This window comes from Channa argus, chromosome 3 (genome assembly GCF_033026475.1).
Source record: "Channa argus isolate prfri chromosome 3, Channa argus male v1.0, whole genome shotgun sequence".
NCBI classification, from domain to species: Eukaryota; Metazoa; Chordata; class Actinopteri; order Anabantiformes; family Channidae; genus Channa; species Channa argus.
Window position 1 is genome coordinate 17,943,231 of NC_090199.1, and position 25,582 is coordinate 17,968,812.

The 25,582-nt window shown below is 39.5% G+C and overlaps 1 protein-coding gene across 1 annotated transcript in view; it reads right to left on the minus strand.

Annotated features, from left to right (window-relative positions):
• Positions 1-25,582, minus strand: part of usp43a (ubiquitin specific peptidase 43a) — a 93,852-nt gene that overhangs the window by 10,937 nt on the left and 57,333 nt on the right. Inside the window, exons 7-12 of the mRNA XM_067497451.1 lie at positions 17,693-17,861; positions 15,729-15,840; positions 12,222-12,325; positions 9,195-9,272; positions 8,862-8,991; positions 1,866-1,985 (exon numbers count right to left, since the gene is read on the minus strand). Coding sequence (XP_067353552.1) covers positions 1,866-1,985; positions 8,862-8,991; positions 9,195-9,272; positions 12,222-12,325; positions 15,729-15,840; positions 17,693-17,861 — 713 coding nt within the window. The remainder of the gene's footprint in view (positions 1-1,865; positions 1,986-8,861; positions 8,992-9,194; positions 9,273-12,221; positions 12,326-15,728; positions 15,841-17,692; positions 17,862-25,582) is intronic.

Genomic DNA, 25,582 nt, shown 5'->3' on the forward strand with positions numbered 1-25,582 from the left:
GTTACTCTGGTAGACAGTGCCAGCTGTGAAATGAAACACCCAGATAGAAATTCTCTCCTTTCTGCTTTTGGCCGAGGTGAAAAGTGCCACCAGGTATTTTGATGGGCAGACTACAAAAATAAATAAAAATAACATAACTGTGTAAATGGATCATGGGTCCCCTGTAAATGGCACTGTGTTTACCTCAGGAAATTTGAATGATGCCCAAATGTGAGAGTGTATTTGCCTTAACATTCATGGAGATACTTCCATCTTATGAAAAATAAACACTTTTCTGATAGGACTTTGCTTTTATGTTTTCTTGACTTAGATTTTTGCTTCCCTTGTACCTCATTTATTAAGTTGCTTGGGATAAAAGAGGGATACTCTAAACTCTGTATATGGCACCTGTAGGCAACATTATTAGGAACTATGTTGCTCTTTTCTTTCCTCTCTCCACTTTCCACTCACCCCAATTTATTTATTATATATTTTGAACTGTGGGTCACCAGCTTGTTGGTTGTTTGGAACTGTCCTACTGGGTTGTCAATGGGTCTTTTCACAGGAAATTACAATAAATAAAATATAGATCATAGGAGCCAAAAATTCACATTATAAAATACATTATAATTGATGGATCTGATGTGTATGGATCTGACTCCATCAATCAGGAAAGAGATAGCCAATAAGTTTAAGTACAAAAGTGAAACACTTTTTCAAAAAAGGAAAAAAAAAAGAAATAAAGACTGCTTAAAATTATGAGAAAAGCAAGAAAAACAGAGAAAGTGCATACAAATGTGAAGTATTGTAGTGAAAGTGAAAGGATAAGAAGATAGGTCACATATTTATTTGATCTTAATAAAGCTTTTCCAGATGACTGCATGGATTCATCAGTGTAGGCAGCAGCCTACCAGCACTGTGTGCAGCTACATTGGTACATTCAGTTACGCTCTTTATATTCTTAGGTTTTATCTGTGTTCTGACATTTTCCCACTATACTGAAGGTTTCAGTTAAATGTGATAGGAAGGCTTTAGTATGTAAGCTGGGCTCATTGTCTTAAGTCTCCAGGTACAGTGTGTGGAATCTCTTCACATGGCCAGGACGCCACAAGTGCTTGTCTTGTAGGATTTAGTGTTTTAGATGGAGAATGAAATTCTGTTTTGATAATAAACAGTAAAACATTCTTTGTTCTCTGTTTTCTATAAAAACTCATGTACTGACAGGTTTTGCTGAGAAACCTTGAAGCCTTTCTCCTGTATTGCTATAAAATATATCAACCAACATAACTCAGTGTTTAGATATTTTTCAAAAATAACAGCAGTTTTCCATGACAGATGCTTCGATGATCACATGGGCACTGAGGGGAGACCTGAAGGACACGACTGACATGAATGAATATGAACAACCTACTCTGAGACAACTCAGATCTGATGGATGTCGTTGAACAGGCACTGTCTCCAACAGAGCTGTTTGTTCCAATTTTGAAAAGGGGATCAGAGGTCATGCTTTAATGATTGGGGAATCACAATTCTTTGCCTCACTGAGAAATAAAAAGCTAAAGCAAAGAAGGAGTGCTGGACAGACAACCTACTGATTGCAGAGACTGCACATTCAGGACAAGTTGTTCCATTTTATTTGCAGTGGAAATATATAACTGTTTAACAACCTGTTGCGCCTTAACTTTTACTTTTCTGTCTAGTATTCTTTTTCACCACTTACCTTACTCCTTCCTTACATTAGTCTGAACTCTCTACAGCCTAAATAGCTTTTCCACAACATGCAGTATTTGATGCAGCAGAATGAGAATTATTTTTCAAAGGTGACTACCCATTAAATTTGATTCAGTTGATGAATAATTGGGATTTACTAGAAGTCTTTTTATTACCTGTCGGAAACGTTTAAGATGGAGGATCAATATGTCAGGAAGAGTCCAGAGGCTCATCTTCACCATGCCCTGCTGAAGCTGCTTACAGTGGGGACACTTCCATGCATCGTCTGGGGCAAGCTGCAATCAGTCAGTGAAATGAAATGGTTTTAGTTAAAAAAATAAACATATAAATGCAAATTTTTTCATAATATATACAGTAAAAGCAACACGTTTGTTGTAATTTAATCAGGTAATGTGACATTCAGAATTGTTAGGACTGTTAGGATCTTTTTTGCATTAACTCTGCCCAAATTAAAAGCCTCTAAGGCCAAACCTTGTCTACAATCATGCTTTATTTAACAGCATTTTAATATTACATCGTGTCCTTGTTCTAATTATCCGTGCCTAAAAATGTGTCTTTTTTTACCTTCTTCTCTTTTGGTCTCGTACCTCACCTCACCTCAAAAGAACTGCTAGAATTCACTGTATTAAAAACCGAATGTTTCCAAGCATGGAATTAGTTCTACACCATATAAAACTTGCCAAAAGCAAACTCTTAGGACTGCCTGGTGTTTGCTGACTCTTGTTCTGTTAGTTTTATGGTATTGGAAGCTCTACACTGCAGACCAGTCTTAAAGTGCAAGAAGAATGTAAAAAGAAGAATATAAAGAAGAATATAAAAAGAAGAATATAAAGAAAACATAAAAAGTTATGTGTGCATCTGACACAAGAAAAATTACTTTAGCCTCGTGTCTGCTGTTCACTCACAGGGACAATTGGTGAATTTGAAAAAATGATTCTATTGAAATAAAGCCATCACATTCATGGGTATAATTTATAGGAAAGACCTGCAAATATCAGTTATCAGATAAGCCCGGCCTACTCCTCTCTCATAATCAGCCATAGTACTGCAAAACCTAACATTCATTGTTGCCATGGTTACAGGCAGGGCTCTGGCGACTCATTGATTTAATTTCAAGACTCAGCACCTCTCTCCCAAAAATGCAGTAAATTATTCTCTTTAAAAAAATGAGACGAGAAAATTGTCTCATCTCATAGTGGTGCATCACAACAAAACAATTATAGGACGAGAAATTCACCTGAGAGCAAGTCATCAATTTTTAGGTTGTGCAACCCTGTTTGACGGCACCAAAGCTGCTTTGGCATGATGTGTGTTTCAGCGGGCAATCAAATCACTTCCTGCAACTCTTCCACTCAATGAAATGAATCCTTGTTCAACTACAGTAAACTCCCAATGAGAGACTTGACTGTAGAATACAGATGTCTGCACAAAATGATTCATCCCAAATCCCGTGATTGGGTCTTTGTTTCCCTTCATATTTGATCTTTTGGTTCCTAAACACGATTTGAAGAAGAGATGCAAGGAAGAAAGTGCAGGAGGGGCGAAATCAAGGGAAGAAATGTATAAAAGAGAGAGAAATTAAACATCAGTTAGAACCATGACTGAAGATGTCAGCACAGCTGGACAACATATTTCCTGTGGTCATAAACTATTTCTAAAAAGAACAAAAAATGTCGGCCTCTGCATGTTTCCTCAGAAAAGCAATGATGATCATCCACAAGTCGTAAAGTACAGTTCAGTCAAATTATACTTAAATTTGGTTTTCACATGCCATGACAAAGTAAGGAGGGAGAGGTGGATTTCTAAGGTTGGCGAGAGAGAGACATAGCGATGGAAAAGATGTGCAGCAGGTTAAGGTGATTAAAGATAAGTATGGGAAGATGAAATGAGTACTTTGAAGAGCTGATAAATGAGGAAAATGAAAGAACGAAGAGTACAGCAGGTGAATAGTGTGAAGCAGGAAGGAGCAAAGATTAGCAAGACTGAAGGGAGGAGGACGTTGAAGAGGATGAATAGTGGAAAGGCAGTTGGTCCTGATGACATACCTGTGGAGGTATGGAAGGGTCTAGGAGAGGTGGCAGTAGAGTTTCTGACTAGTTTGTTTAACACCATCTTGGAGAATGAAAGGATTCCGAGGACTGGAGAAGTGTACTGGTGCCCATTTTTAAGAACAAGGGAGATGAGCAGAGCTGTGGCAGCTACAGAGGAATAAAGCTGATGAGCCACAATGAAGTTATGGAAAAGAGTAGTAAAAGCTAAGCTAAGGGCAGAGGTGAGGATTTGTGAGCAGCAATATGGTTTCATTACTAGAAAGAGAACAACAAATGCAGTATTTGCTTTGAGGATGCTGATGAAGTACAGAGAAGGTCATAGGGAGTTGCATTGTGTCTTCGTAGATTTAGAGAAAGTGTATGACAGGGTGCAGAGAGCCCCTTCTTGTTTGCTCTGGTGATTGAGAGGCTGACAGATGAGGTTAGACAGGAATCTCCATGGACTATGATGTTTGCAGATGATATTGTAATTTGTAGTGAGAGCAGTGAGCAGGTGGAGGAAAATCTAGAAATGTGGAGGTCTGCTCTGGAAAACAGAGGAATGAAGCTTAGCCGGAGTAAAACAGAATACGTGTGTAAATGAGAGGGTCCCAGGTGGAACGGTGAGGTTACAGGGAGCAGAGGTGAAGAAGGTGCAGGACTTTAAGTACTTAGGGTCAACGGTTCAGAGCAACGGTGAGTGTGGAAAAGAGGTGAAGAGGCGAGTGCAGGCAGGTTGGAACGGGTAGAGAAAAGTGTCAGGTGTGTTGTGTGATAAAATAGTATCAGTGAGAACAAAAGGAAAGCTGTTCAAGACGGTGGTGAGACCAGTGGCACAGAAGAAGAGACAGGAGGCAGAGCTGGAGGTAGCAGAACTTAACATGTCGAGGTTCTCTTTGGGAGTGACGAGGATGGACAGGATCAGGATTGAGGACATCAGAGGGACAGCTCATGTTAGAGGTTTCGGAGATGAAGTCAGATAGGCCAGATTGAGGCGGTTTGGACATGTTAAAGGAGAGAATGTGAATATATCGGTAGAAGGATGCTGAGTTTGGAGCTGCGAGGCAGGAGGTCTAGAGGCCAAAGAGGAGAATTATGGATGTAGTGAGAGAGGACATGAAGTTAGTTGGTGTGAGAGAAGAGGATGCAGAGGACAGGGTTAGATGGAGGCAGAAAGGGAACATCCTAAAGGAAAAGAAGAAGACATGCCATGACTAAAGTGTGAGCACACACACACACACACACACACACACACACATACACACACACACACACACACACACAAAATAATGGCTTTTGGGATCAGAGCTGAAAGTCATGTTCAGTACTGATTGCTTATGTCATATATGTCACATACAACCAGAATAAATGTGGATTAGAAAATGAGAAAATAAACTGTATTTAATTCTCCATTCATATCAAGCATATGTGAGTCTAAATAGATAGGTTTAATTTTCTTCCAGCTATCCAGCCAGCCCTTCTTTACACCCCTACCAACTGTTATTGGGCCATCTGAAAGAGTATAACTATAGAATTAAACTAATTGTTTGGATTCATTAAATCAAACTAAAACCACACATACTTTTGGTTTAAATATTTAATGAGTATAAATACTCTTTTGCAGAGGTCCAGCTTTACGGCAGTTAAGAGGTATTCTCTATATCATTTATTACTAAACTGTAATCAAGTCCATTATATTGCACTATATCTAGGCAATGGAATAATATGCCAAAGAATGGAAAAAGGGCTGTGAAGTGGTTTAATGCAATTTAATAAATAAACCATTAGAAGAATAATTGGTAAAATAACATCAGCAACAAAACCTTTGTCATTAGTGAGTCATAATCGATAAATATATAAAAACTCAACTGAATTCCAGGCACAAGGCACAAGGCCAGAAGGTAAAACAATAATTACAAAAAATACAAATTTTTAATTATGGCCTTGACTCTAAATTGTGATTATAAATAGGGTTTTGTTTGAATTCAGCACATGACTAGAGGAAAACAGTGGCTGGATGCAGTACAAATAAAGACATTGTACATGGTAACAGCAGTGAGAACTCAGCTTACTTTAATAGAAATGAAGTCAGTAGAATTACAATAAGCCACTGTGGGTGTAGAACAGGACCATGAGCAGAGTTCATGTATACATGATAAAAAGTGGATGCTACTGCTGAGACAAGAAACAAACCAAGATCACTTCAATACAAATGATGAAGCAAAATGATCATGTACTTATATTACCCTATGGAAAATTGATATGTGAGCATCACTTCCCACTTGTCTAATACCTTTCTTTCCAAATTAGAGACTAAAACAAATGTTGAGTTAGAAGTAAAACAACACGCGTTCTCATCTCACATTTGGTGAACGTACGCAAATCCAGGGCCAACAAGTACATCCAATTTATCTTACTAAATACACAGCCCGTAGGTTTACCTAAGCTTATGCCCATGAACAGATTAGATGACAGGCTCCTGAATGCAGATGACTAAAAGTAAGTTGAAATTTTTGTTTGTGTCCTTAGGTAATAGGTAGTAGCAATGACTCTCAGTTACTTTGATATAGTTCTCAAAACATTGCTAACATTTGTAAAGCACATTTGTAAAGCACATGGGATGCCCCTCTGAGCTATTTTAGCTTATTGGTCAATCATAAGATGATGTAATGCTTTACACATTCCCCTTCATTAGTGACAGTCAGAATTCTGCTGACAGCAGGTCATCAACTGAGAACACATTGCCAAAAAAATAATAAATAAAAATCTAATAAAAATAGCTGAAAATATGCTTGACAGTGTGGGAGGACTGGTTAAACTTTTTTGCATGTATTGACTTCTGCAAAGAACTTAAAACATGTTCGGGGGTTGAACCACCCAGAGAAACAGTATTATACATTTCAATCATCAATATATAAGCAGTTTTTAGATAATGTAGAAAAAACCAAACAATTGTTCATAATCATTTGCACAAATGTGCCAAAACTTTTCCAATTAGTTCAAGAGAAGAATGAGAAATTGCTTAATCCAGTTATTAGATGATGTAGGTTAAACAAGTAGTTTCGATCTGTAAAATATACTAAAGCTTCAAAGCATAAGCAAACTTATAGGATAGTTATTATATGTCCTTACTAGTCACAGTTGCCGTCATGGTGAAGATTTTTGGATTCAAATCATTTAAATTGCACATAGAAGAGTATTTCATGAGATGAATACATACTGAGTGATGAGCAGCTGCTCCTGACTCCATCTACACAGGATTTGGATGAGCTGCTGAATGGCAATTAAGCTCTCCCTGTACACCAGAAACATACTGGATGGCATCTCCTCCCTAATGGCTCATTTCACGCAGTAATTGGTGATATTTTCCCAGTCCAAACGTGAGTCATACTCACACAGCTTATCAGACAGAGATAACTTAATTGTGAGGGAGGTTGCAGGCACCCTTGCAGCACAGAAAGCTACAGGAACCAACACAACATATGTAAGCACTCAACTGTAAGGGGACAAAAAGCTAAGTTAAAAAAAAAAAACACAATACGAAAAGAAGCCACCATTTAAGGCACCAAAGCCCCTTAGCAGCAAGGAAATAATTCCAGAGAGATGGGTAAGGTGAAGTAGAACCACAGTGATAAAACCTGTGTGTAAGGGCACCACAGCAGCAATATAATCCAAATTAACCACCCAGGACGGGAGCGAAGTGACCTGCTGCCCAACAACAGCAAGAGCTAGTGACAGTTGAGATGTACTTTACCCTCTGAACTTGATGACAAATAACAGCATAAATAAACAAAAACTCAACAAAACAGACCATTTCAATAACGGAGCGACGTGCAACAACCACATTAGTCTCTGTTGGAACTCAAGATGAGTAAAACAGGTAGCAGGGAATAAGCCATCTGTATCACAAAACAACTCAGAAAGCATGTGGTTTAGTGTCTTACTATAACCTTTTCAATGTAGCTGCTTATCTCCCAGTCTCTGTGATATTCTAATAATTACTAGTTTTATGGCTCAGTTATGTAAAATTGATCCTGCCACTCACTGCTTGACACAGTTAAAAGTGGGTCATATTATCTTTCTTCCATCCTTTACTGTGGCCTTTTCATTTGAATGCATTTCTTTTTAGACACAATAAATCACTGTAATTACTCTGTCCTACAGGCAGTATGTGTGGATGTACAGAAGTTAAATTCACTTTTACAAAATTGTATCCTGCAACAAAGCACGCGTGCGCACACACACACACTTACACACACGGGACTGTGGCGCTGAAGGTAAAGTGGTCGTCCACCAATCTCACAGTTGTAGGTTCGATCCCTGGGTCCTCTAGTTACATGTCGAAGTGTCATTGAGCAAGACACTGAACCCTAACTAAGTTGCTCCTGGTGAGTTCAGGTGTGTGAGCGTGTGTGTGACCGTGAGTGCGAAGGGTTGAATGAGAAGCAGTGCAAAGCACGGTGAGTACCAATAGGTAGAAAATTGCTATATAAGTACACACACACACACACACACACACACACACACACACACACAGCAGTAAACACTGAATTGACATATAGAAGACTTACTATTCAGCAAAAAAACTAATTTGAATTATGAATTTGAATTACGGTGTTCAATCAGCTGCAACATACAGAACAACAGAAACTCAGAAAGCTATTCCTTACCTGAACTGAATATTTCCCAACAATCCAGTCATTATCTCTACAGAGATCAGTTCACTCTTGCAAGAAAGAATGTGCTGGTGCTACAAGTACAGTATGTGGCAGCTTAATCTAGTGAGGTATAAAATGGTAGAGTTACAGAGGAAAAACAAATTCTCTGTTTTCTATTTTCATGGTGGAGGCACTAAAGGGTTACATGGACCTTAATCCAAACTGCTAAAAACACCACTAGTAAAATAATTTCTTTCCTATTCTAACATCTCAGCTGTAACAGCCTACTTCATTAGTCTCATGGTCATTCAGTTTTTGAGGACAACCTGCTCTAGGCAGATTGAAGCATGTCGTACCTTGCTTCTATTTCATTACAGAATACTGATTCACCTGTAACTCGACCTTTCAAATACAAGTGTATATATACTACAATCCTTTCAAAAATCAGTCCCCTTTTTCTCACCTGCTCCTCTTTGGTATACAGCTGGAAGCACTCGTCCAAGGTACAGCTAGGCTGCTGCAGGTGCTCCTGCTGCTGGTTCCTCACACTCTCCGCATCCTTCACCACCTCCTCTTGGATGTTCCCAAAGAGACTGGAACATACACACACACAGTTTTTTTTTCAGCTGCATAATTGCACAGGGTACCACACAGTTCTGATCAGAATGATTCAATGTGCTTTCTGGCATTTGAGAAAAATGGCAAAACTGCAGCAGTAGGTGTTAAACAGTGCGTGATCTTACTGTACAGCATGTAGTGTGTGCTAGAACTTGAACATTTTATGAACAATACATGCCATTCTTTAGTCTTTTGCTCCCACTCAATGACAAGCTTCACATGTGGAGGTCCCCCAGGGCCACAGAGCTTCAGAGCTCTATAATAAAGCAAGAAAAACAGTACAATTAAACTGGAAGTAGACATAGTCTTCATATGATGTGAGTTTACTCAGTGTTACTTTTCCCTCATCTCCAAATGCCTGAAACCAAAAGACCAAGGAATTGTGAACTTTGACAACAAAAGACCCACTCTGGTGACAGTCAACTGGATACTCTCTCTTTCAAATGTTTGTTTGTGCTATTCTGCTTTATTTCATGTGATCTCGTGTAGATGCACGGACACACACTGACAACAGGTGAGACATGGCTTCACATAATTTATTATTCATATGCAAATGTCTGATGTTGAGTCATAATGTAGAGAAAGTTGTGTTGTCTGTGCTGCAGACCTGAGGTTGAAAGCTTTGATCTCTGCAAGGCAGATAAAACAGCATCAGTATTCACCAACCAAACTCCACTGATTGATGGCCAAGAGTAGACTTAACAATCGCTGGGTGTTGGAGCCTGGAGTTATTTTGTTTCTTGTTCCCTGAATATGATGGATCACTTATGGCAGGTGTTTTAGAGTTGTGTCAAAATTCATATTGCTTTGATTTCTACAAATCATCTGTATTCTGGATGGAAGGAGTCTGGAGACTTCCAAGATGGACACATACTGGCTGATTCTCACTATGTGACGTTTCATACAGTCTTCAAAGGAAGTCAAGCTGTCTCCTCATTTTTGACCTTCTGAACATGTTTAATGTATGAACAGGTCTTTTTGTGTCTGTTTGTGTACCGACAAAGAATTACCACTAGATGTCAGGCTTACATAAGACTTTGGATGGGTTAAATAACTTGCAGTGACAGTAATTTTACAAAACTGATTATGAAAAGCAGTAGTAGTGGCAGCAGCAGACACACCTATCTGATTTAGCAATAATTAAAGATTCCACCCGCTGTATCTACTAATGCTCACTTCTCCCTCTGCACTAGTTAATGAGTTTTGCATAAGTGCTGTTATAATAACTGCTTCTGGATTAATTAGAAAACTTCTCACCAGTGGTATCACACTCATTACAGAATGCAGGAAGCATAAAACTAACTTTTAATTTCTACTGATCTCCCCGACAAAGAGAAACCGGCAGTGTGCCACTGGAATGAATATAAACAAAATTTATAAATCAGTCCTAATTATAATGACAGAAATCTAATAAATATATAGATTAAAAAAACTGCTGTTTAAAAATGATTGATTAAATAATTACCTAAAAATACATTTCAGAATGAGAATTGAAAAAATACTTTATTCTGATTTTAAAGGAATAATTATTGCTCTTGAAATTAAAACGTCAGAATAAAATTTAATAGCTTTAGTTTTTTTCCCCTTCTTTAACTGTTTATTTTATCAGACGTCTAGTGCTTGCTAATGGTATGTTTGTTTTACCCTTTTTGTTGCCTTGTAATGTTCTATATGTGTTTTCCTATTACAGTATGGTTTGTAGTAAACACTCAAGTAAACAATAAGTAAATAAAAAATGGTTAAGCACTTAAATACACCAAAGAAATCGTTATTTTGATGTCATGTGTGTATTGGCATATACAGTGCCTTGAAAAAGTATGCATACCACTTGAAATTGTTTACATTTTGACACGTTACAATCATAAACATAATTGTAATGTGATGGGATGGGATTTTTTGTGATAGACCAACACAAAGTGGCACGTAATTGTGAAGTGAAAGGAAAATGGGCTGGTTTTCAAAATGTTTTACAATATCTGAAAAGTGTGGCATGCATTTGTATTCAGTCCCCTTAACTCTGATACCACCAACTAAAATCCAGTGGAACCAATTGTCTTCAGAAGTCACCTAATCAGTAAATACCTGTATGTGATGTAATCTCAGTATAAACTGTTCTGTGAAGCCCTCTCAGGTTTGTTAGAGAACATTAGTGAACAAACGGCATCATGAAGTCCAAGGAACAGAGCAGACAGGTCAGGGGTAAAGTTGTGGAGAAGTTTTAAAGCAGGGTTAGGTTATAAAAAAATATCCCAAACTTTGAACGTCTCAGGGAGCACTGTACATGCTATCATCCCAAAATGGAAAGAGTGCGGCACAACTGCAAACCTACCAAGACAAGACCTAAATCTATTTGTCTGCAGAAGACTTGAGACTGGTGAGGAGGTTCACCTTCCAGCAGGGCAACAACCATAAACCTACAACCAGAGCTACAATGGAACTGTTTAGATCAAAGCATATTCATGTTAGAATGACCCAGTCAAAGGCCAGTGGTTCTACAAAGCACTGACTCAGGGGGACTGAATACAAATGCACGCCACACTTTTCAGATATTTATGTGTTTGTGTTGATCTATCACAAAAAATCCCAATAAAATACATTTACATTTGTGGTTATAATGTGAAAAAATGTGAAAACGTTCAAGGGGTATGAATACTTTTGCAAGGAACTGTAGAATGTAAAAGTTTAGTTTAGTTTAAGAGCTTCAGAGGTGGCAGACAGAAACACATGCCCACGAACAAACACTTCATGAAAAGCAGACTCCCAAACCTATGAATGTCTAGTCTAACCAGGAGGACAATGTAATGTTCTTGCTCCTTTGTGGAAGGCCTGACCTTCAGTGCAGCTCTGCAAAACAGCAGCAGAGATCACTAACAACCACATCATCTATACAGTGATAACTTGCTGCCTCTATTTTGCAGGAAATAAAGGTCTTATCCTCACACCATCAAACTGATATCATTATAGGCAATTCCCTGTAATCCTCTTATGGTCCACTGGCTTCTGAAAGGAATGTTAGCGTTTTCTATAACATAACAGAAAAGCTGAGAAAAAAAAACTCTGATTACTCTGACATGATAGGGCGTGCACGCCAATGTACATGTAAGTACAGAAATACACCGTCATAAACACATTATTGCCCAAAGAAAAAGTACACCATAATTGCATGCGTGTGTTTTGTGTGCAGTTGTACAACTGTGTTACCCACCTGTCTACTGCAGGGTGGTAGAGTGGCCTGCTGTCCTGTGGGGACAAGTAACTGTAGGCTGCCGATCCTCCCACTACTCTGATCTTGAATAGCACCCCAGCATTCTGCACAGAGAATAATATACAATAATGCAGCTGTATCCTTGAAAAGGTGATATACCAGCTTAAACAATATACACTTAAGCTTTAATTGTCTGACATGAGAGAACCTTTGAAAACTATTTAAAACCCACTGATATTTAACCAGCAATCTCCAGCAGCAGGTTGATGAAGGGCCGTGTGCTGTCACGTACAGTAAGACTGCTTGTTAATCAAGTACTTTATTGCAGCAGTATCTTTAAAACTGTACAACAGTACATGCTCATCATTTATTCCAACAGTGTAAAAATATGACTACCATCGCAGTAAATATGAGCAGTTTCTCAGAGGACAGATGAAAGTCAAAGCGGGAGCATGTGATTCAGACAAGCCTGATGGTGAAGAGGACTGATTTAGAATATTATCAGTAAACCTTAAACAGTTTTAAAGGTGAAAATTCTTCATTAAAATGGAGAGAAACAAGAAAAAAGTTATGCCTTTTTAACTGTTTGGATATGAATCAGAATTAAGAAGCTTTTAGCACCTCCTGCAGGATCTAAACACCACGACAGCAAAACATTCATCCTCCCCTATATACTGTACATCTGGGTACAGCTTTCCCACCTCCGCCTCCACATAGATGGATAATAACTCCTCTGCTGTCTGTGCAGCAAAGGCAAAAAGGCTGAGTTATTATAGAGCAGAGAACCAAAAAACAGGACTTATGTGTTGAGTCTGAGCAGGTCAGACCTAGAGAACAGGAACTGCAACCAAGCATAAAGGAAATAAAGTAGTGGGTTAATAAAATCCTAATGCAGCTTTAGCTTAGTTGATAGAGCAGTTGTCCATGAACCAAAGGGTCATTGGTTCTCTCTCTCTCTCTCTCTGTGTGTATGTGTGTGTGTGTTTGTGTTTGTGTTTGTGTGTGTGTGAGGGAGTGAGTGAGTAAATAGGTGAATGTAAAACAACGATCGTAAAGATCTTTGGATAAAAAGTGCTACAAATATAGAAGTTAACCATGTACCAGTTAATGCAGCAAATGCAAAACACACAGTCCGTCTTTTCAGTTTTAAAGGTCTGGGGGAGCATACATAAGGTAGCCTTACCTGTCTATTGAACATTAATGGGCTTTCGGCTTCTGAGTGATCACTCAGAGTTTCATACAGTTTTTGAATATACTGTGGAGAGTTACGCATCCACAACCTTCTTCAGCATGGTATTTAATTTACCTTGGGGGATGGGTGTCCTTTCTCTGAGCCAATTCCATTTAAAATTAAGTAAGTGCACCGTGGTTTTTTTTTCTTTTTGACTAATTTCTTGAAGGAAATGTTTTTATTATTAAATGGTACAGAATCACTGCTTATTGTCACGACTAACATGTAACACTTGAGTTAAAAAAACAGAAAATATTAAAATTCTTTAAAACATTACAATTATAAACTGAGCATTTACTTCTGACAAAAAACAAACAGCAACATAATAACTTGTCTCAGCTCTCATCCTAATTTAGGCATTTTCCATCAGATTCTAAAATTACTTGGCACATTGCACATACAGCTCTTGCCAAACAAGCCAATGCATTTACACTAACATGTTTATTTTGTGATGTTCTTCTTTTACCAGAACATGATGGTTGACTTTTGAGACCCAAGACTGTAACACCTATTTTTTTACATTGTTGTTTCATGCCCTGAGCCACAGTTGCATCCTGCTTACCAATCCTCTGGGTGTCACCACAACATCTCATATTAAAAGCCACAGGAAAGATCCAATGAATGGCAGCAAACAAAGCATTCACAAATTGCTTATCACATGACAGAAGAGCATAAACAGAACTGATATAGGTGCATATATTATTCAGTGATAACAATGAGCTACTTTAAAGCTGGCTACAGCCATTTTTTTTTAAGTGTTTCTTTTTTTTAAAGACAAGTGAAACATAAAAACATCAGCAAAAATTTAATCCCTGCAGCCCTGGGATATGAGTGCCCTTTTTAGATAAAAATACTCTTCAGTCTATGACCAAAGGAAGCTGGTGAGTGTTATGTTTAAGACGGAAAGGGAGAGGGGGCATGGGATGTTTTAACAAGTTTGTATCTGGTCAGACAGGCTTTGGGGAGGTAACTAAGAAACAGAGATAGTGATCAGTAAATACCAGGCTAACATTTCTGTTCTTCCTCCTCTTGTTTTATTGTAAAGCTTACAGCTGCTTGCTGTGGATAAGGCCACCTCAAATATTGCCTGTCACCATGGCGTTGCCCATGGCAACTCAGCCAACAGCAGTGGGATAGTGTTTGCATGAGTGCCTGTATATGTCTGTGTTTTGGAGAGTGCAGCTCCATACAGAGCTGTAGTGAAGGGTGCACAGATCACTAGACATGTGCATGGCGAAGCAGACAGAGCCGAAGCAGAGTGCTTGTCAGGGATCATCCTCAAAGCTTTCAGGACATACTGAGCAAAAGAGAAGGTAGAGGTGGATTTTAACATGCAAGAGTGCCTGTCTACAAAACAATGACAGGATCACAGGATGATGTCTTGTGCAAATCTCAACTGAAGTATGTAGCAATGATGTGTCCGCCGTATCGGCAATAGCACAGTTACAGTAGAAAAAAATTATACTAGAAATTTTTAAATCAGCTTTTTCTATTTATTTCCCTTTTTAAAATATGAACTTTCTTCTACAAAGAAAGGAAAGAAAAAGGGTTTGGGTTAGTGGTTTGAGTGGGCGGTGGCATAATTGAATTTATCCTCAGCACCTAAAACCATTACAGTTTTACCACAACAGTTTTTTGTAGTTTACACATGCGTTTATCAAATTCAAATTCTTGTATGAACTAATGAAGGACATAAGCACTTCAGCATACAGCACAACCATCCACAGCCAGAAAAGGATGGAAATGAGAAAGTTTTTGATTGTTGATCAGGATGACTACATAAGTATTTTTGCAGCTGAATAAAATCCTTTTCCTGTGTTTTTGAAAGCTTTATGTAGAAATGCATGATTAGCATGGTTCAGGAGTTGTAGTTAAAGAAGCAGCAAATGAAGTGAGTTTGGAATAAATTAAAATAGTACAGAAGCACACTGCATTCAAATGAAAAAAAAATGTGTTTTAAGTTTTAACAAGTAGATAAAATGATCAAACCACTTTTAAGAGTTAAACCTATAATTACAGTACATTTGGTTAAACCTTAAGATTCAGACTTACTGTAGTTTAAAATCTGACAACAGAAATAATTTAATTCAAACACAAAACCCAACCTTATTACAAATAAATAAATTCTCATTCTTCTCAAAAAAATCTAATCCCTGCTCTGCACTGCTATTTTAATCTGGTGTGCAGGAGTCAGTAAGGTCCAGAACCCTGTGAGCTGAAACCTTCACAGACTAGAGTGGGCGACATGTACTGGTTATTGAGGGTGCAGGCATTACCTGAGCCTGAGATCCATTCAGCATCAGATAATAGAGCTTGCTGAGAATGCTCTGCTGCAGCTGGTCCCACGAGACGCTCCTGTCCTCACGCACGAGAAATGGAGGTCCAAACCTGAGACAGGCCAGGAGACATATTAAACAGTTTACCACAAAAAAAAAAAACCCTAGTTATACAAAAGTTCATTCAGCATGAAGCTAGGTTATTCTTAGGTCAAAAAGAATCACAGGAGACCAGACAGGCAAGATTTTGCTTTTCTAATCAATTTATCAGAAATTAATTCGGCAAGGCCTACTGCAAAACTTTATTGCACTATTTCATTATATACACACTTTGTCGTCTCTCCACCAAATGTATCAAACTCTGTCGTGTGTCATGTGCATCAAATTTTCACTGTCTGTCCCTTGTGTCCCTAACTGGTTTTACAATGTTATATTTTTTATGTGGAGACACAAGTCTGTATATCATTGATGCCTCATTATGAAACAGTTTGTGCGCTAAGTACACAATGAGAATTAAAACTACAATGTGTCTCCAACTTCAGTAACAGTAACAGCAACAGCAACAGTTCGGAGAATGATCTTTCCTGCTTTAACGAGGACCTCGTTGCCTGCACATACCCATCACACAAATTTTGGGATCAACTAGAACGCTGACTGGGGCTTAGTAGAAGAAAAGCTCTGAAGCCAGTTTCCAACATGATGTGGAAACTTTCCTCCGAAAAGCCGAAGCATGTTGCAGCGTAATTGGAATCACACACACTGGTTTTGAAATGTCAACAAAGTAGCTATGTACCATGTTCTTTTTGGGGACAGGTGGCTTAACAGACAAATTCAGAGATTTGCAACAGTGGCATAAGAACGGATAATTTCTTAAATGTCAGATCCTGACATTATCAGGCCATTGAAAGTGCCTGTTATCTGGCCCTATCTAAACCACCATCCACACAATTTACACAAGTATAAGCAGAGACACAGAACTCCTGCTGAGTATCACTCCTGTCCTGCTAAGAGCTATAGGGCATGTGATGACTGAAAATAAATCCATTCTTTGGGTCAATAGGTTGGACTTTGACTTTGGAAGGTTTGTCTTTGTACACTAAAAGCCACTTAGTATTAAAAGATTTCTTCCAGAACTGCTACAATCATAAACAGTCACTTTCCTCCAGTCTGCCCTTGGCCAACTGAATACCTCCATTAGAATAATTCTCTGTATTACAAAGGCCATGCTGTCTCATAATGGGCTCCGGATGGTTCAGTGCCTCAAATTCAGTCAACAACAATTAGTTGCAGTCCTTGCAACACTGAAATCCTGACAAAGCACCACTGGGATAAAGAACATAATGTGTGCGTCATGAGTGTGCCTCTAAAAACCAGCACTAACTAACTGACCCTGCACATTCAGTGTGCACCCTAATGACGTGTCCAACCCATGCTTCAGATCATTTAAATTATAAGTTATATATGTTTAACTTACTCAAAACTTTTGAATTTTTATAGGTGAAATATTCAGATTTGAACACATTGTTCGATTCAGTTTCAAGTTTTGATGCTGTCAGCATTCAGCTACAGCTGACCAGGAGCTTTATAGGCTAAATAAAACTAGCCTAGTCTGGGAAATCTGTGCACCTAATGCTGCAAACAGGTCGAAGCAGAAGGAGGTTAGATGGTGACACTGAGACAGCTTGTGATCATATGAGAAGAAAAGAGTAAACAATTTATTCTATTTATGACTAGACAATGTGGAGCAGTAAGAGTGTCTTCTGCTTCACTTAGACAAGCTCTAAAACACAATAAGACAAATTTCAAAGGACACATCGTCAAATGTCACATAAGAAACATACTCCCAGTTCACTGATTCCACTACTGTCTGCTTAACAAAAGCAGTTCACAACATGCAGCTCCAACAGATAAATAAATAACTAATCCAACAGTGGTAAAAACTAATGTGGGAGCTTGCAGTTCACCTGACAGCTTGCTGGCCAGATCCTGCTGTATTGCAGATGAGGAGGAGGAGCTTTGTAGAGCCACCCTGGTTCAGGTATTCAGAGGAAAGGGTGCCAGATGGAGGTAACCTCTGACCGTCAGATCCAGCAGTGGATGTGTAAGGAGAGGAAGGGAGGCTGTGGTGATACCCTGAACAGAGCAGGAGGAGGAGAGAAGTGTTCATGAGTGTTCAAAAGTGTTACTCACTTTTAAAGCTTATTCAATCAAGCTGGGGGGCCAGACTGAAATACATCAGAACAACAAACAGCTTTGGGTGTTGAAATGAGACAGTGCAAGGAAAAGAGTAACCTCGAATGTGATGTGTTTACACTATGATTCTAAAACCATTTTCAGAAAATGTCTTTCTTACTAGATTTGCCCTTCTTTTTTACCCCGAGGAGCTGTAAAAAGAATTACATCAACCACAACACATACACTTAGACACATGCCGCTGTGATTAATGATGGGTAATAGCTCAAAGGGGTACAGAAGGTCCAACCTCTTGTCTCTCAGGAAACATAAACTTTGACATTATCAGAGGATTTAATTAAACAATGCTTGTTCGATCCCTACCATGCAATTAATCACTGCCACCTTCAAACATCAGCCACAAACACACACACACACACACACACACACACACACACACGCACACACGCACGGACACACACACACAACCTACCATAAACAGAAGTTAGGCTTAGATATAGATACTAATGCCTCCAGAAAACCATGATTATTAGAACTAAGATGCACACAACTGTGTCAACACACCGAGGAAGTAAGATGTGAAAGAAGATGTGAAGACTTATCTTTGATTCAGAGACAGAAACCTATAAAGCCACTATTTTTTGGAAAGTTCAAGTAAAATTACATTTTAGTTAAGTGATAATATCTATATGAAATTAAAGTTTGGGCTGATAAAACATTGTGTTAAAGCAATGAATGTGACTAATGTTTGCTTCAAAGCCACATGGAGACATGCTCCTTTTGTTGCAGACAGGAACAACTCGACGTGACATTTTCTGCACATTGCCTGGCCTTTAGATGACCAATTCATCTCTTACCTCCTTCTCTCCCCATTTTCAACTCTCCTTTTTTCCTCCCCGTTTACTCTCATTTTTTCACTGGAAAGGTTTAACAATAAAGCAGCAAACAGTGCACTGTACACAACCATTATCCCGGTAGCCAATTAACAAAGCACTTATAAATTACCTTTTGCATGAAGCTGGCCAAGGTGAACACTACCTACTCAGTATTTCAGGTGATATAAAAGATTAAAAAGATTGTTATTAGGGTTATTTGGGTTATTCTGTCTGTCATAGCACATCCTTGATTTAAATTCTGAGGAATTAGTTTTGACACCACATTCTGGGGTGAATAGAATGAAGTACCACCAGAATTATGTTCCAGATCATGGTTTAAGTTAGTAAAACAATGTGGATAATCACGTAAACGCATCCCAATATTAAATTCTCATTCTTGCCATTGATCTATATTTGCCTCTGTATCCCTTTCTGTGTACCTGATAGTCATTGTTATTTCTATTACACTCAATTCACTGCACCTAGCTGCCTTTTATGCCTGCATTTAGCCTACGTACCTGTGCTCTGGATCTCAGCAATATCACAATATTGGAGGGGAGACTATTGAAATATTGCATGTTGCCGCAGATGCATTTGAGTAAGAACATCGTGCAAGCAGGTTTGAGGTTCATTATAAAATGTTAATAGAATGTCTATACAGGCATGTACAACATTGAACCAAAAAGTAATGTCGTGCATTGCAAGCTGTGCCATTTCGCCCACATGCCTGAGTGTGCTGGGAGAACCTCCTGCCAGACTCTCATTCTCACCTCCTCTTCCCTTCTTCCCTGAGATGCACAGAGGAGCACCACAGACAGAGGGAGGTGTTAGCGGGATGGAAAAAGACAAAGGGGGAGTGAGAGAGAAAGGGGACCAAAGTGGATAGAAACGGAAGAGTGTACTGTAAGAGTGAGACGAGGAGTGCTCCCTGGATGAAAGGAAAGTTTCAAAAGGCAATTTCCAAAGTGAATAAAAAACATACAGAGACGACATGACTTAACTCAGAGGCCAAGAGGTAAGAGAGGCAGCGCATTTTACCGTGTGCCTGCTCATAAATTTGTTGGTTTCAGGATCATTTTGTGTAAAAGTGAACCATTTGTTGTTGTTATTGTGACAAAGTGATAGGTACTGAGGGGTTCTGAGTGTAATCTGCTATTTTTAATTAAAAGATAAACAGTGGAACTGAGGTGGTGAAGAAAGAAAGAACGAGACATACAAAAAGGGGGAATGTACTGTAGCAAAATAGAAGCAAGAAAAGAAACAGAAACCACTCGAGAATGGATGTTGTGAGTATAACGTTAATTAAACAGCTCAGCCCTGAAGAAGACACTACACCTCCTCCGGCACTCTCCTCTCCCTCTTTGTCCCTGGCACTCTATTTATCATTGCCACAATCTATTTCTTTCCTTTCTCCCCAACTCTTCACTATCTGATCATTTGGGATGAATCAGACCTCAGCTTTATAGATGCAGTCAGGAAATGAAATTAGAAACAAAAGTCATAATTGTAATTATTGAGGGTTTTGGGTTTTTTGTTTTGGATATGTGGGATGAAAATGGGATGACGATGGGAACACGTTTTGCTTTGGAGGTCAAAGTACACTACATTGCAAATATATTCTTATATTTTACATGAAAATAGTCGACTACGGTGAGCTTTCAAACAGACAGCTTTTGCAAATTAGCTTCACACTAAATGACATTTTTATTCTCGTGAAAATTGTAAGATAAGTATCTGCTAACTTGGAGCTATTGAATAAGAACATGTTTAAGATAACACAGCAAGGAAAGTCCCACTGTGACACTGTTGATATCTATAAATGATGAGGGCCTGCATCACTAAAAACTGTGCTCGACGGTCTCATTTCTTTGCAGGAACACACACAGCCTTTGTTTAAGTAGATAATCGTATTTCGCTGTTGTACCAGAGGCAAAAATCTTTCAAAATTGATGTCTTATTTTCCAAAAGTCTGTTCCTTGCTGATGTGTAAAATTAGCATTACTGTGTTAACAAAAACCTCCACATAAGAGGAAATAGGCCACATAGAACTGACCCAAGCAGTTCAGGACCAACAGAGTGACCTATGTCAGTGAGGTCCGCACACCTGGCTAAAAATACAAAGGGGGCCGTGTACTTAGACCTGGATGAATCAGAGGTCTTGGCAGCAAACAGCAATCTGACCACAAATGCCCTTGATAAGAGCAAAGCACCTGAGCTTTCTGCCAACAGCAAAATGATAGATTAGGGGGGCAGTGGACAGCCAACTAAAGACACCTGATTCTGCCCATTTCCTTCTTCTCATGTTTTTCTTCATACCTTACTTGCTCTGCTATCGCTTGGATATATACAGCAATATCTATGCAGTAAGAAGGCACGATAACAATGTGAACAGTATCCACAGTACCTCTGCTGGGTTCACATGGTTAGAGAAACAACGTATAAGAGTTCCAAATTTGCAAACACTGAAATTGCTCAGGGTATTTTACACTTAATTTCATCATGTCTGCAATATTGGTCTAGCAAGTACCCCACGCAAATTCCCCAACCACTACGCTCCACATTTTATTTCTGTTATATTCTGTGAATAGGCAGCATACCAATGGTAAACATGCTGAGCATTTCTGTAGGAGCCACAAATGTGCAAAACCTCCGACATAGTCTCGTGATCAAATGGTTAGAAAACCAGCTTTTTAAATGGGAAGCCTGGGACAAAAATAATAGATAGCAGAAGAGGTCATATGCCAAAACAACCATAAAAAGACATGATAAACCATGAGAAGACGTATCCCTAAACTTCAGTGTCCTCTGTCCTGCTGATCCTGTCATTTAAATTAAGTTGCAAGTTACACTGTAATGTATAGGTTGAGTTTTAATAAGCATGTGGTCAGAAGAAGCTTTCAAGTTGGCATTTTCACAGGCTTTTCTGCACCATTTGCGTTGTTCATAATAAGGCAGCTCAGTTAAGTGTTGTTGTTATTTCCCAGATGACTTGAGAACACATTCCAGAGCCACTCGTGGTGATCAGAGCATCGGTTGTAGACGAGCTAAATTTCTTTCTGCCTTCACTCTCTTCAGGTTATTTTAAATGATGAAACTTAAAGGAGGGGCAAGAGTCCCCCTGTGAATGTTCCTGGAATAGTTCTCCGCCAAATTTACTTTATATGGTCCATGATCGTCTTAATGGTACTGCACAGGATGTGCACTTTGCACTGCTCAATTTGCATGTGTGACATCTTTGCCTGAGCTTGGGTTCATTTATGTATCCTCCTGATCGCATAAATGAAGTGTGTGTGTGTATACACAAAGGCAGATGTAGCATTGGACAGTAAGTAGCTGACTGAAGGATGTGACTACCTAGATAAACACCTCTGAGTAATGTGATTCCCTACCTCACACAGCCATTAGTGAGTTGATGGAAATGAGTTCTGTCGTTGACTGTAACATTACCTGGACACTCGAACAACCTGCTAAACAACCCAGAGCCACATTATAAAAAGTGAAAACAGGTCTCTACTGGTTCTCTCAGAATGTACATCCTTTTATAGTCAATACCCCTGATCTCTAGTGAGAGATCCTTTTTTTACTGCTTTACCCAGGAAATAATCACTTTTTACCACAGTAACAACACACACAAACTCTCCATCATTCACTGTTTTGGCCTCTTTGGCTTTCTTCGATACATGCCGCTGCCACAATCCACAAATTAAATCTTGCCCGACCTCTTCATTTCCCATGTGAGACCTGTCCCAGCCTTTACTTAGAAGACCAGTGAGTGAACATCAAGACAGCATGCTATAATTACCTGATCTTCTATTGTGTACAAGGTCTTTTTTTTGTGCAGCTTTACAGAGATTTATGGCCCTAGTTATGGGAAATTACCTGTGTTGTTGATTCTTCATTGGTTTACATTATGGGATCTCTTGCTGTCATTTCCTGTAAGTGGAAAACCTCATTATTGTGGCAGGATCGCTAACTTTTCTTCCCCCCATCATGCTTATTCCCCCCATCATGCTTATTCCCCCCATCATGCTACTATTTTTCAGTCACTTCCTGTTTGGTCCCTTTATGTTCACACCGCTTCGCTAATCACCGGTAATCAGTTTCACTGGCTCTCTGATTTATACACCGACTCAGTTCCCTTACCAAGCCGCCAGATTGTCTGCATTCTCACCATGACTTTCCAGCAATCAAGTTCATCCATCCACAGTTCTGATGACAAAGTTTATGACCTGACTCCACTTGCCGTTTTGGTTCTGTGAGTGATTGCTCTCTCTTGAGTTTCTCTGTTGCCAACTAATGTATGACAATAAGGACAATGAGTATTGCCACCTACACAAAAGGAATTAAGATTACCACGGACCTTCGTTACTATGTTGATCTAAGGAGGAACTTTTAACCACATTTTGTTTGATCACGTCAGGCAGATGTTTAACCAAAGTGATAATAATGTGGAGTTTGGACGAGCGTTCACCATGTGCTCAGGTTTTTCATTGTGGATTTAATCAAGTGCTAAGGACTGTTCCAGTAAGGAATCAAGTTAATACCAATGGAGGATTTTCATGTACTGTCCATGTTCTGAATCAAGTTAATGTAACAGATTTTAAGGAAACTCAGAGTTAAAGGACTAATCTCACCTTGTGTTTTTGCTAATCTTGTCACAATAGGGATTGGATATTGTGTTGTTGCTCTTTTCTTTTCTCCCTTCACTTTCTACTCACCCCAACCAGTCAAGGCAGATGGCCGCCCACCCTGAGCCTGGCTCTGCTGGAGGTTTCTTCCATTAAAGGGAGTTTTTCCTCTCCACTGCCTAGGGCTTGCTCAAGGGGGATTTGTTGGGTTGCTTCTACATACTTGTGTAGTCTGGACTTTATTCTGTAAAGTGCCTTGAGATGACTTTGTTGTAAATTGGCACTATGTAAATAAAGTTGAATTGAATTGGCTATTCAACATCACTGTGACTCACTTACTCACCACCAGGGCTGCTCTGTACTACGGATCCAGACCACTCCATCGTTCCCTAGACAATTCCCCACAACTGTTCCAAGCTACATCAGTCAGTCATCATCAAAACAGTACAGGATTTCTTTTACCATGACCACCTCCATCTCCAGACTCTGCTCTCCTTCTCATTCACTTGAATAAGTCTTATTCATTCTATACTTGCAAGTCATTGCTGAGTTACTCACTTATTTACTCTTAGACCGGAGTACAGCACCACCTAATGAGTCGGAGGGTCTACTACATCTTCATCCTGTTCATCCAACTATCTTCTCTTTTAATAAAATTTCTAAAATTGAGCGCCTCTGTCTGGTGTGTTCTTGGTTCCAACCTTGAAACCCATTCCTTACAGTACAATGTAACCACTAAAGACCCAGTCTATTCGCGCCACCGTCCTTGTATCAATACCCCTTCCTAGCCATTCAATAGAGCCCATGCAACATGGCCGTTCTCGCATCTCTCCCAAGGAAAGAATAAGACAATTCAAGATGGGTCAGTGTTTTTACTGCGGTGCATCAGGTCATAAAGTTTCCTCCTGTCCAGCAAACGTATCACCTACGTGGGGGGAGGGAGGATACTACTGAATCAATCATTGTTTTCTGACTTATGCTCCCTAACCTAAGTTTTGATTGGTACTGCTGCATGCCAAGTTCCCTTGGCTGCTCTCAATGACTCTGGGGCTGACACAAACCTAATAGACAATTAGCTCTTCATCTCAAACTTCAACTCAACCCACTGCAAATGCAACTCCAGGTCCACTCACTCAATGTTCAGCTACATAGATTCCAGTTCAGGATCAAGCCACTTCCCCTGCCTATTGACATTTAGAAGACCCTGTTTTTCACGTCATTGACTCACCTCTTCATCATCTAGTCTTCAGCATTCCCCTGTTGGAACTTTATAATCCACATGTTGACTGTTGAAGGCAGGATTCTGGGTTGTTACCACCATTGTTGCATTCTCGGATCCAGACACAGATTACCCTGACCTCTCCAAGGTGCCCTCACAGTATCATGATCTCAAGTAAGTCTTCAACAAGTCTACTTGTTACTTTATTGCCCCCTCATAAACCATATGACTGCACCATTGACCTGTTGCTGGGCACCATGCCCCCCCAGAGGCTGCCTATAATCATCATCCAACCCTAAACATTAGGCCATGCAAAAATACATAACTGAGTCGTTAGCTGCTGGGATCATCTGCCCATCATCCTCACCAGATGGAGCTGGATTTTTCTTTGTGGGTAAAAAGGATAGTGGTCTAAGACTGTTTGTTTATTGATTAGCGAGGCCTCAACCAGATTACAGTTAAGAACAGAGGTGGCTGTAGCTCAGTTGGTAAGGCAACCGTCCACGGACTACAGAGTCACTGTGTCAGTGGTTAGATCCCTGGCCCCAGCTACTTGTTGAACCCCAAGTTGCTCCTGGTGGGACAGGTGGATCACTGGAATCAGTGTGTGAGTGTGTGTGTGAATGGGAATCAACACTGTAAAGCGCTATGGATAAAAGCTCTATATCAGGGGCCATTTACCATTTAGGTATCCACTCCCACTAATTTCTTCAGCCTTCGAGCTCCTTCAAGGATGAGTCAGCTACACCAAACTTGACTTGTGCAACGCTTATTACCCGGTGAGACTCAAGGGGGGCGACGAATTGAAAATTGTGTTCAATATGCCAGCAGGTCATTATGAATACCTGGTCATGCCCTTTGGGCTGAACAATGCCCCAGCTATATTCCAGAATCTAGTCAATAATGTGTTGGGAGATATGCTGAACAAATACGTGTTTG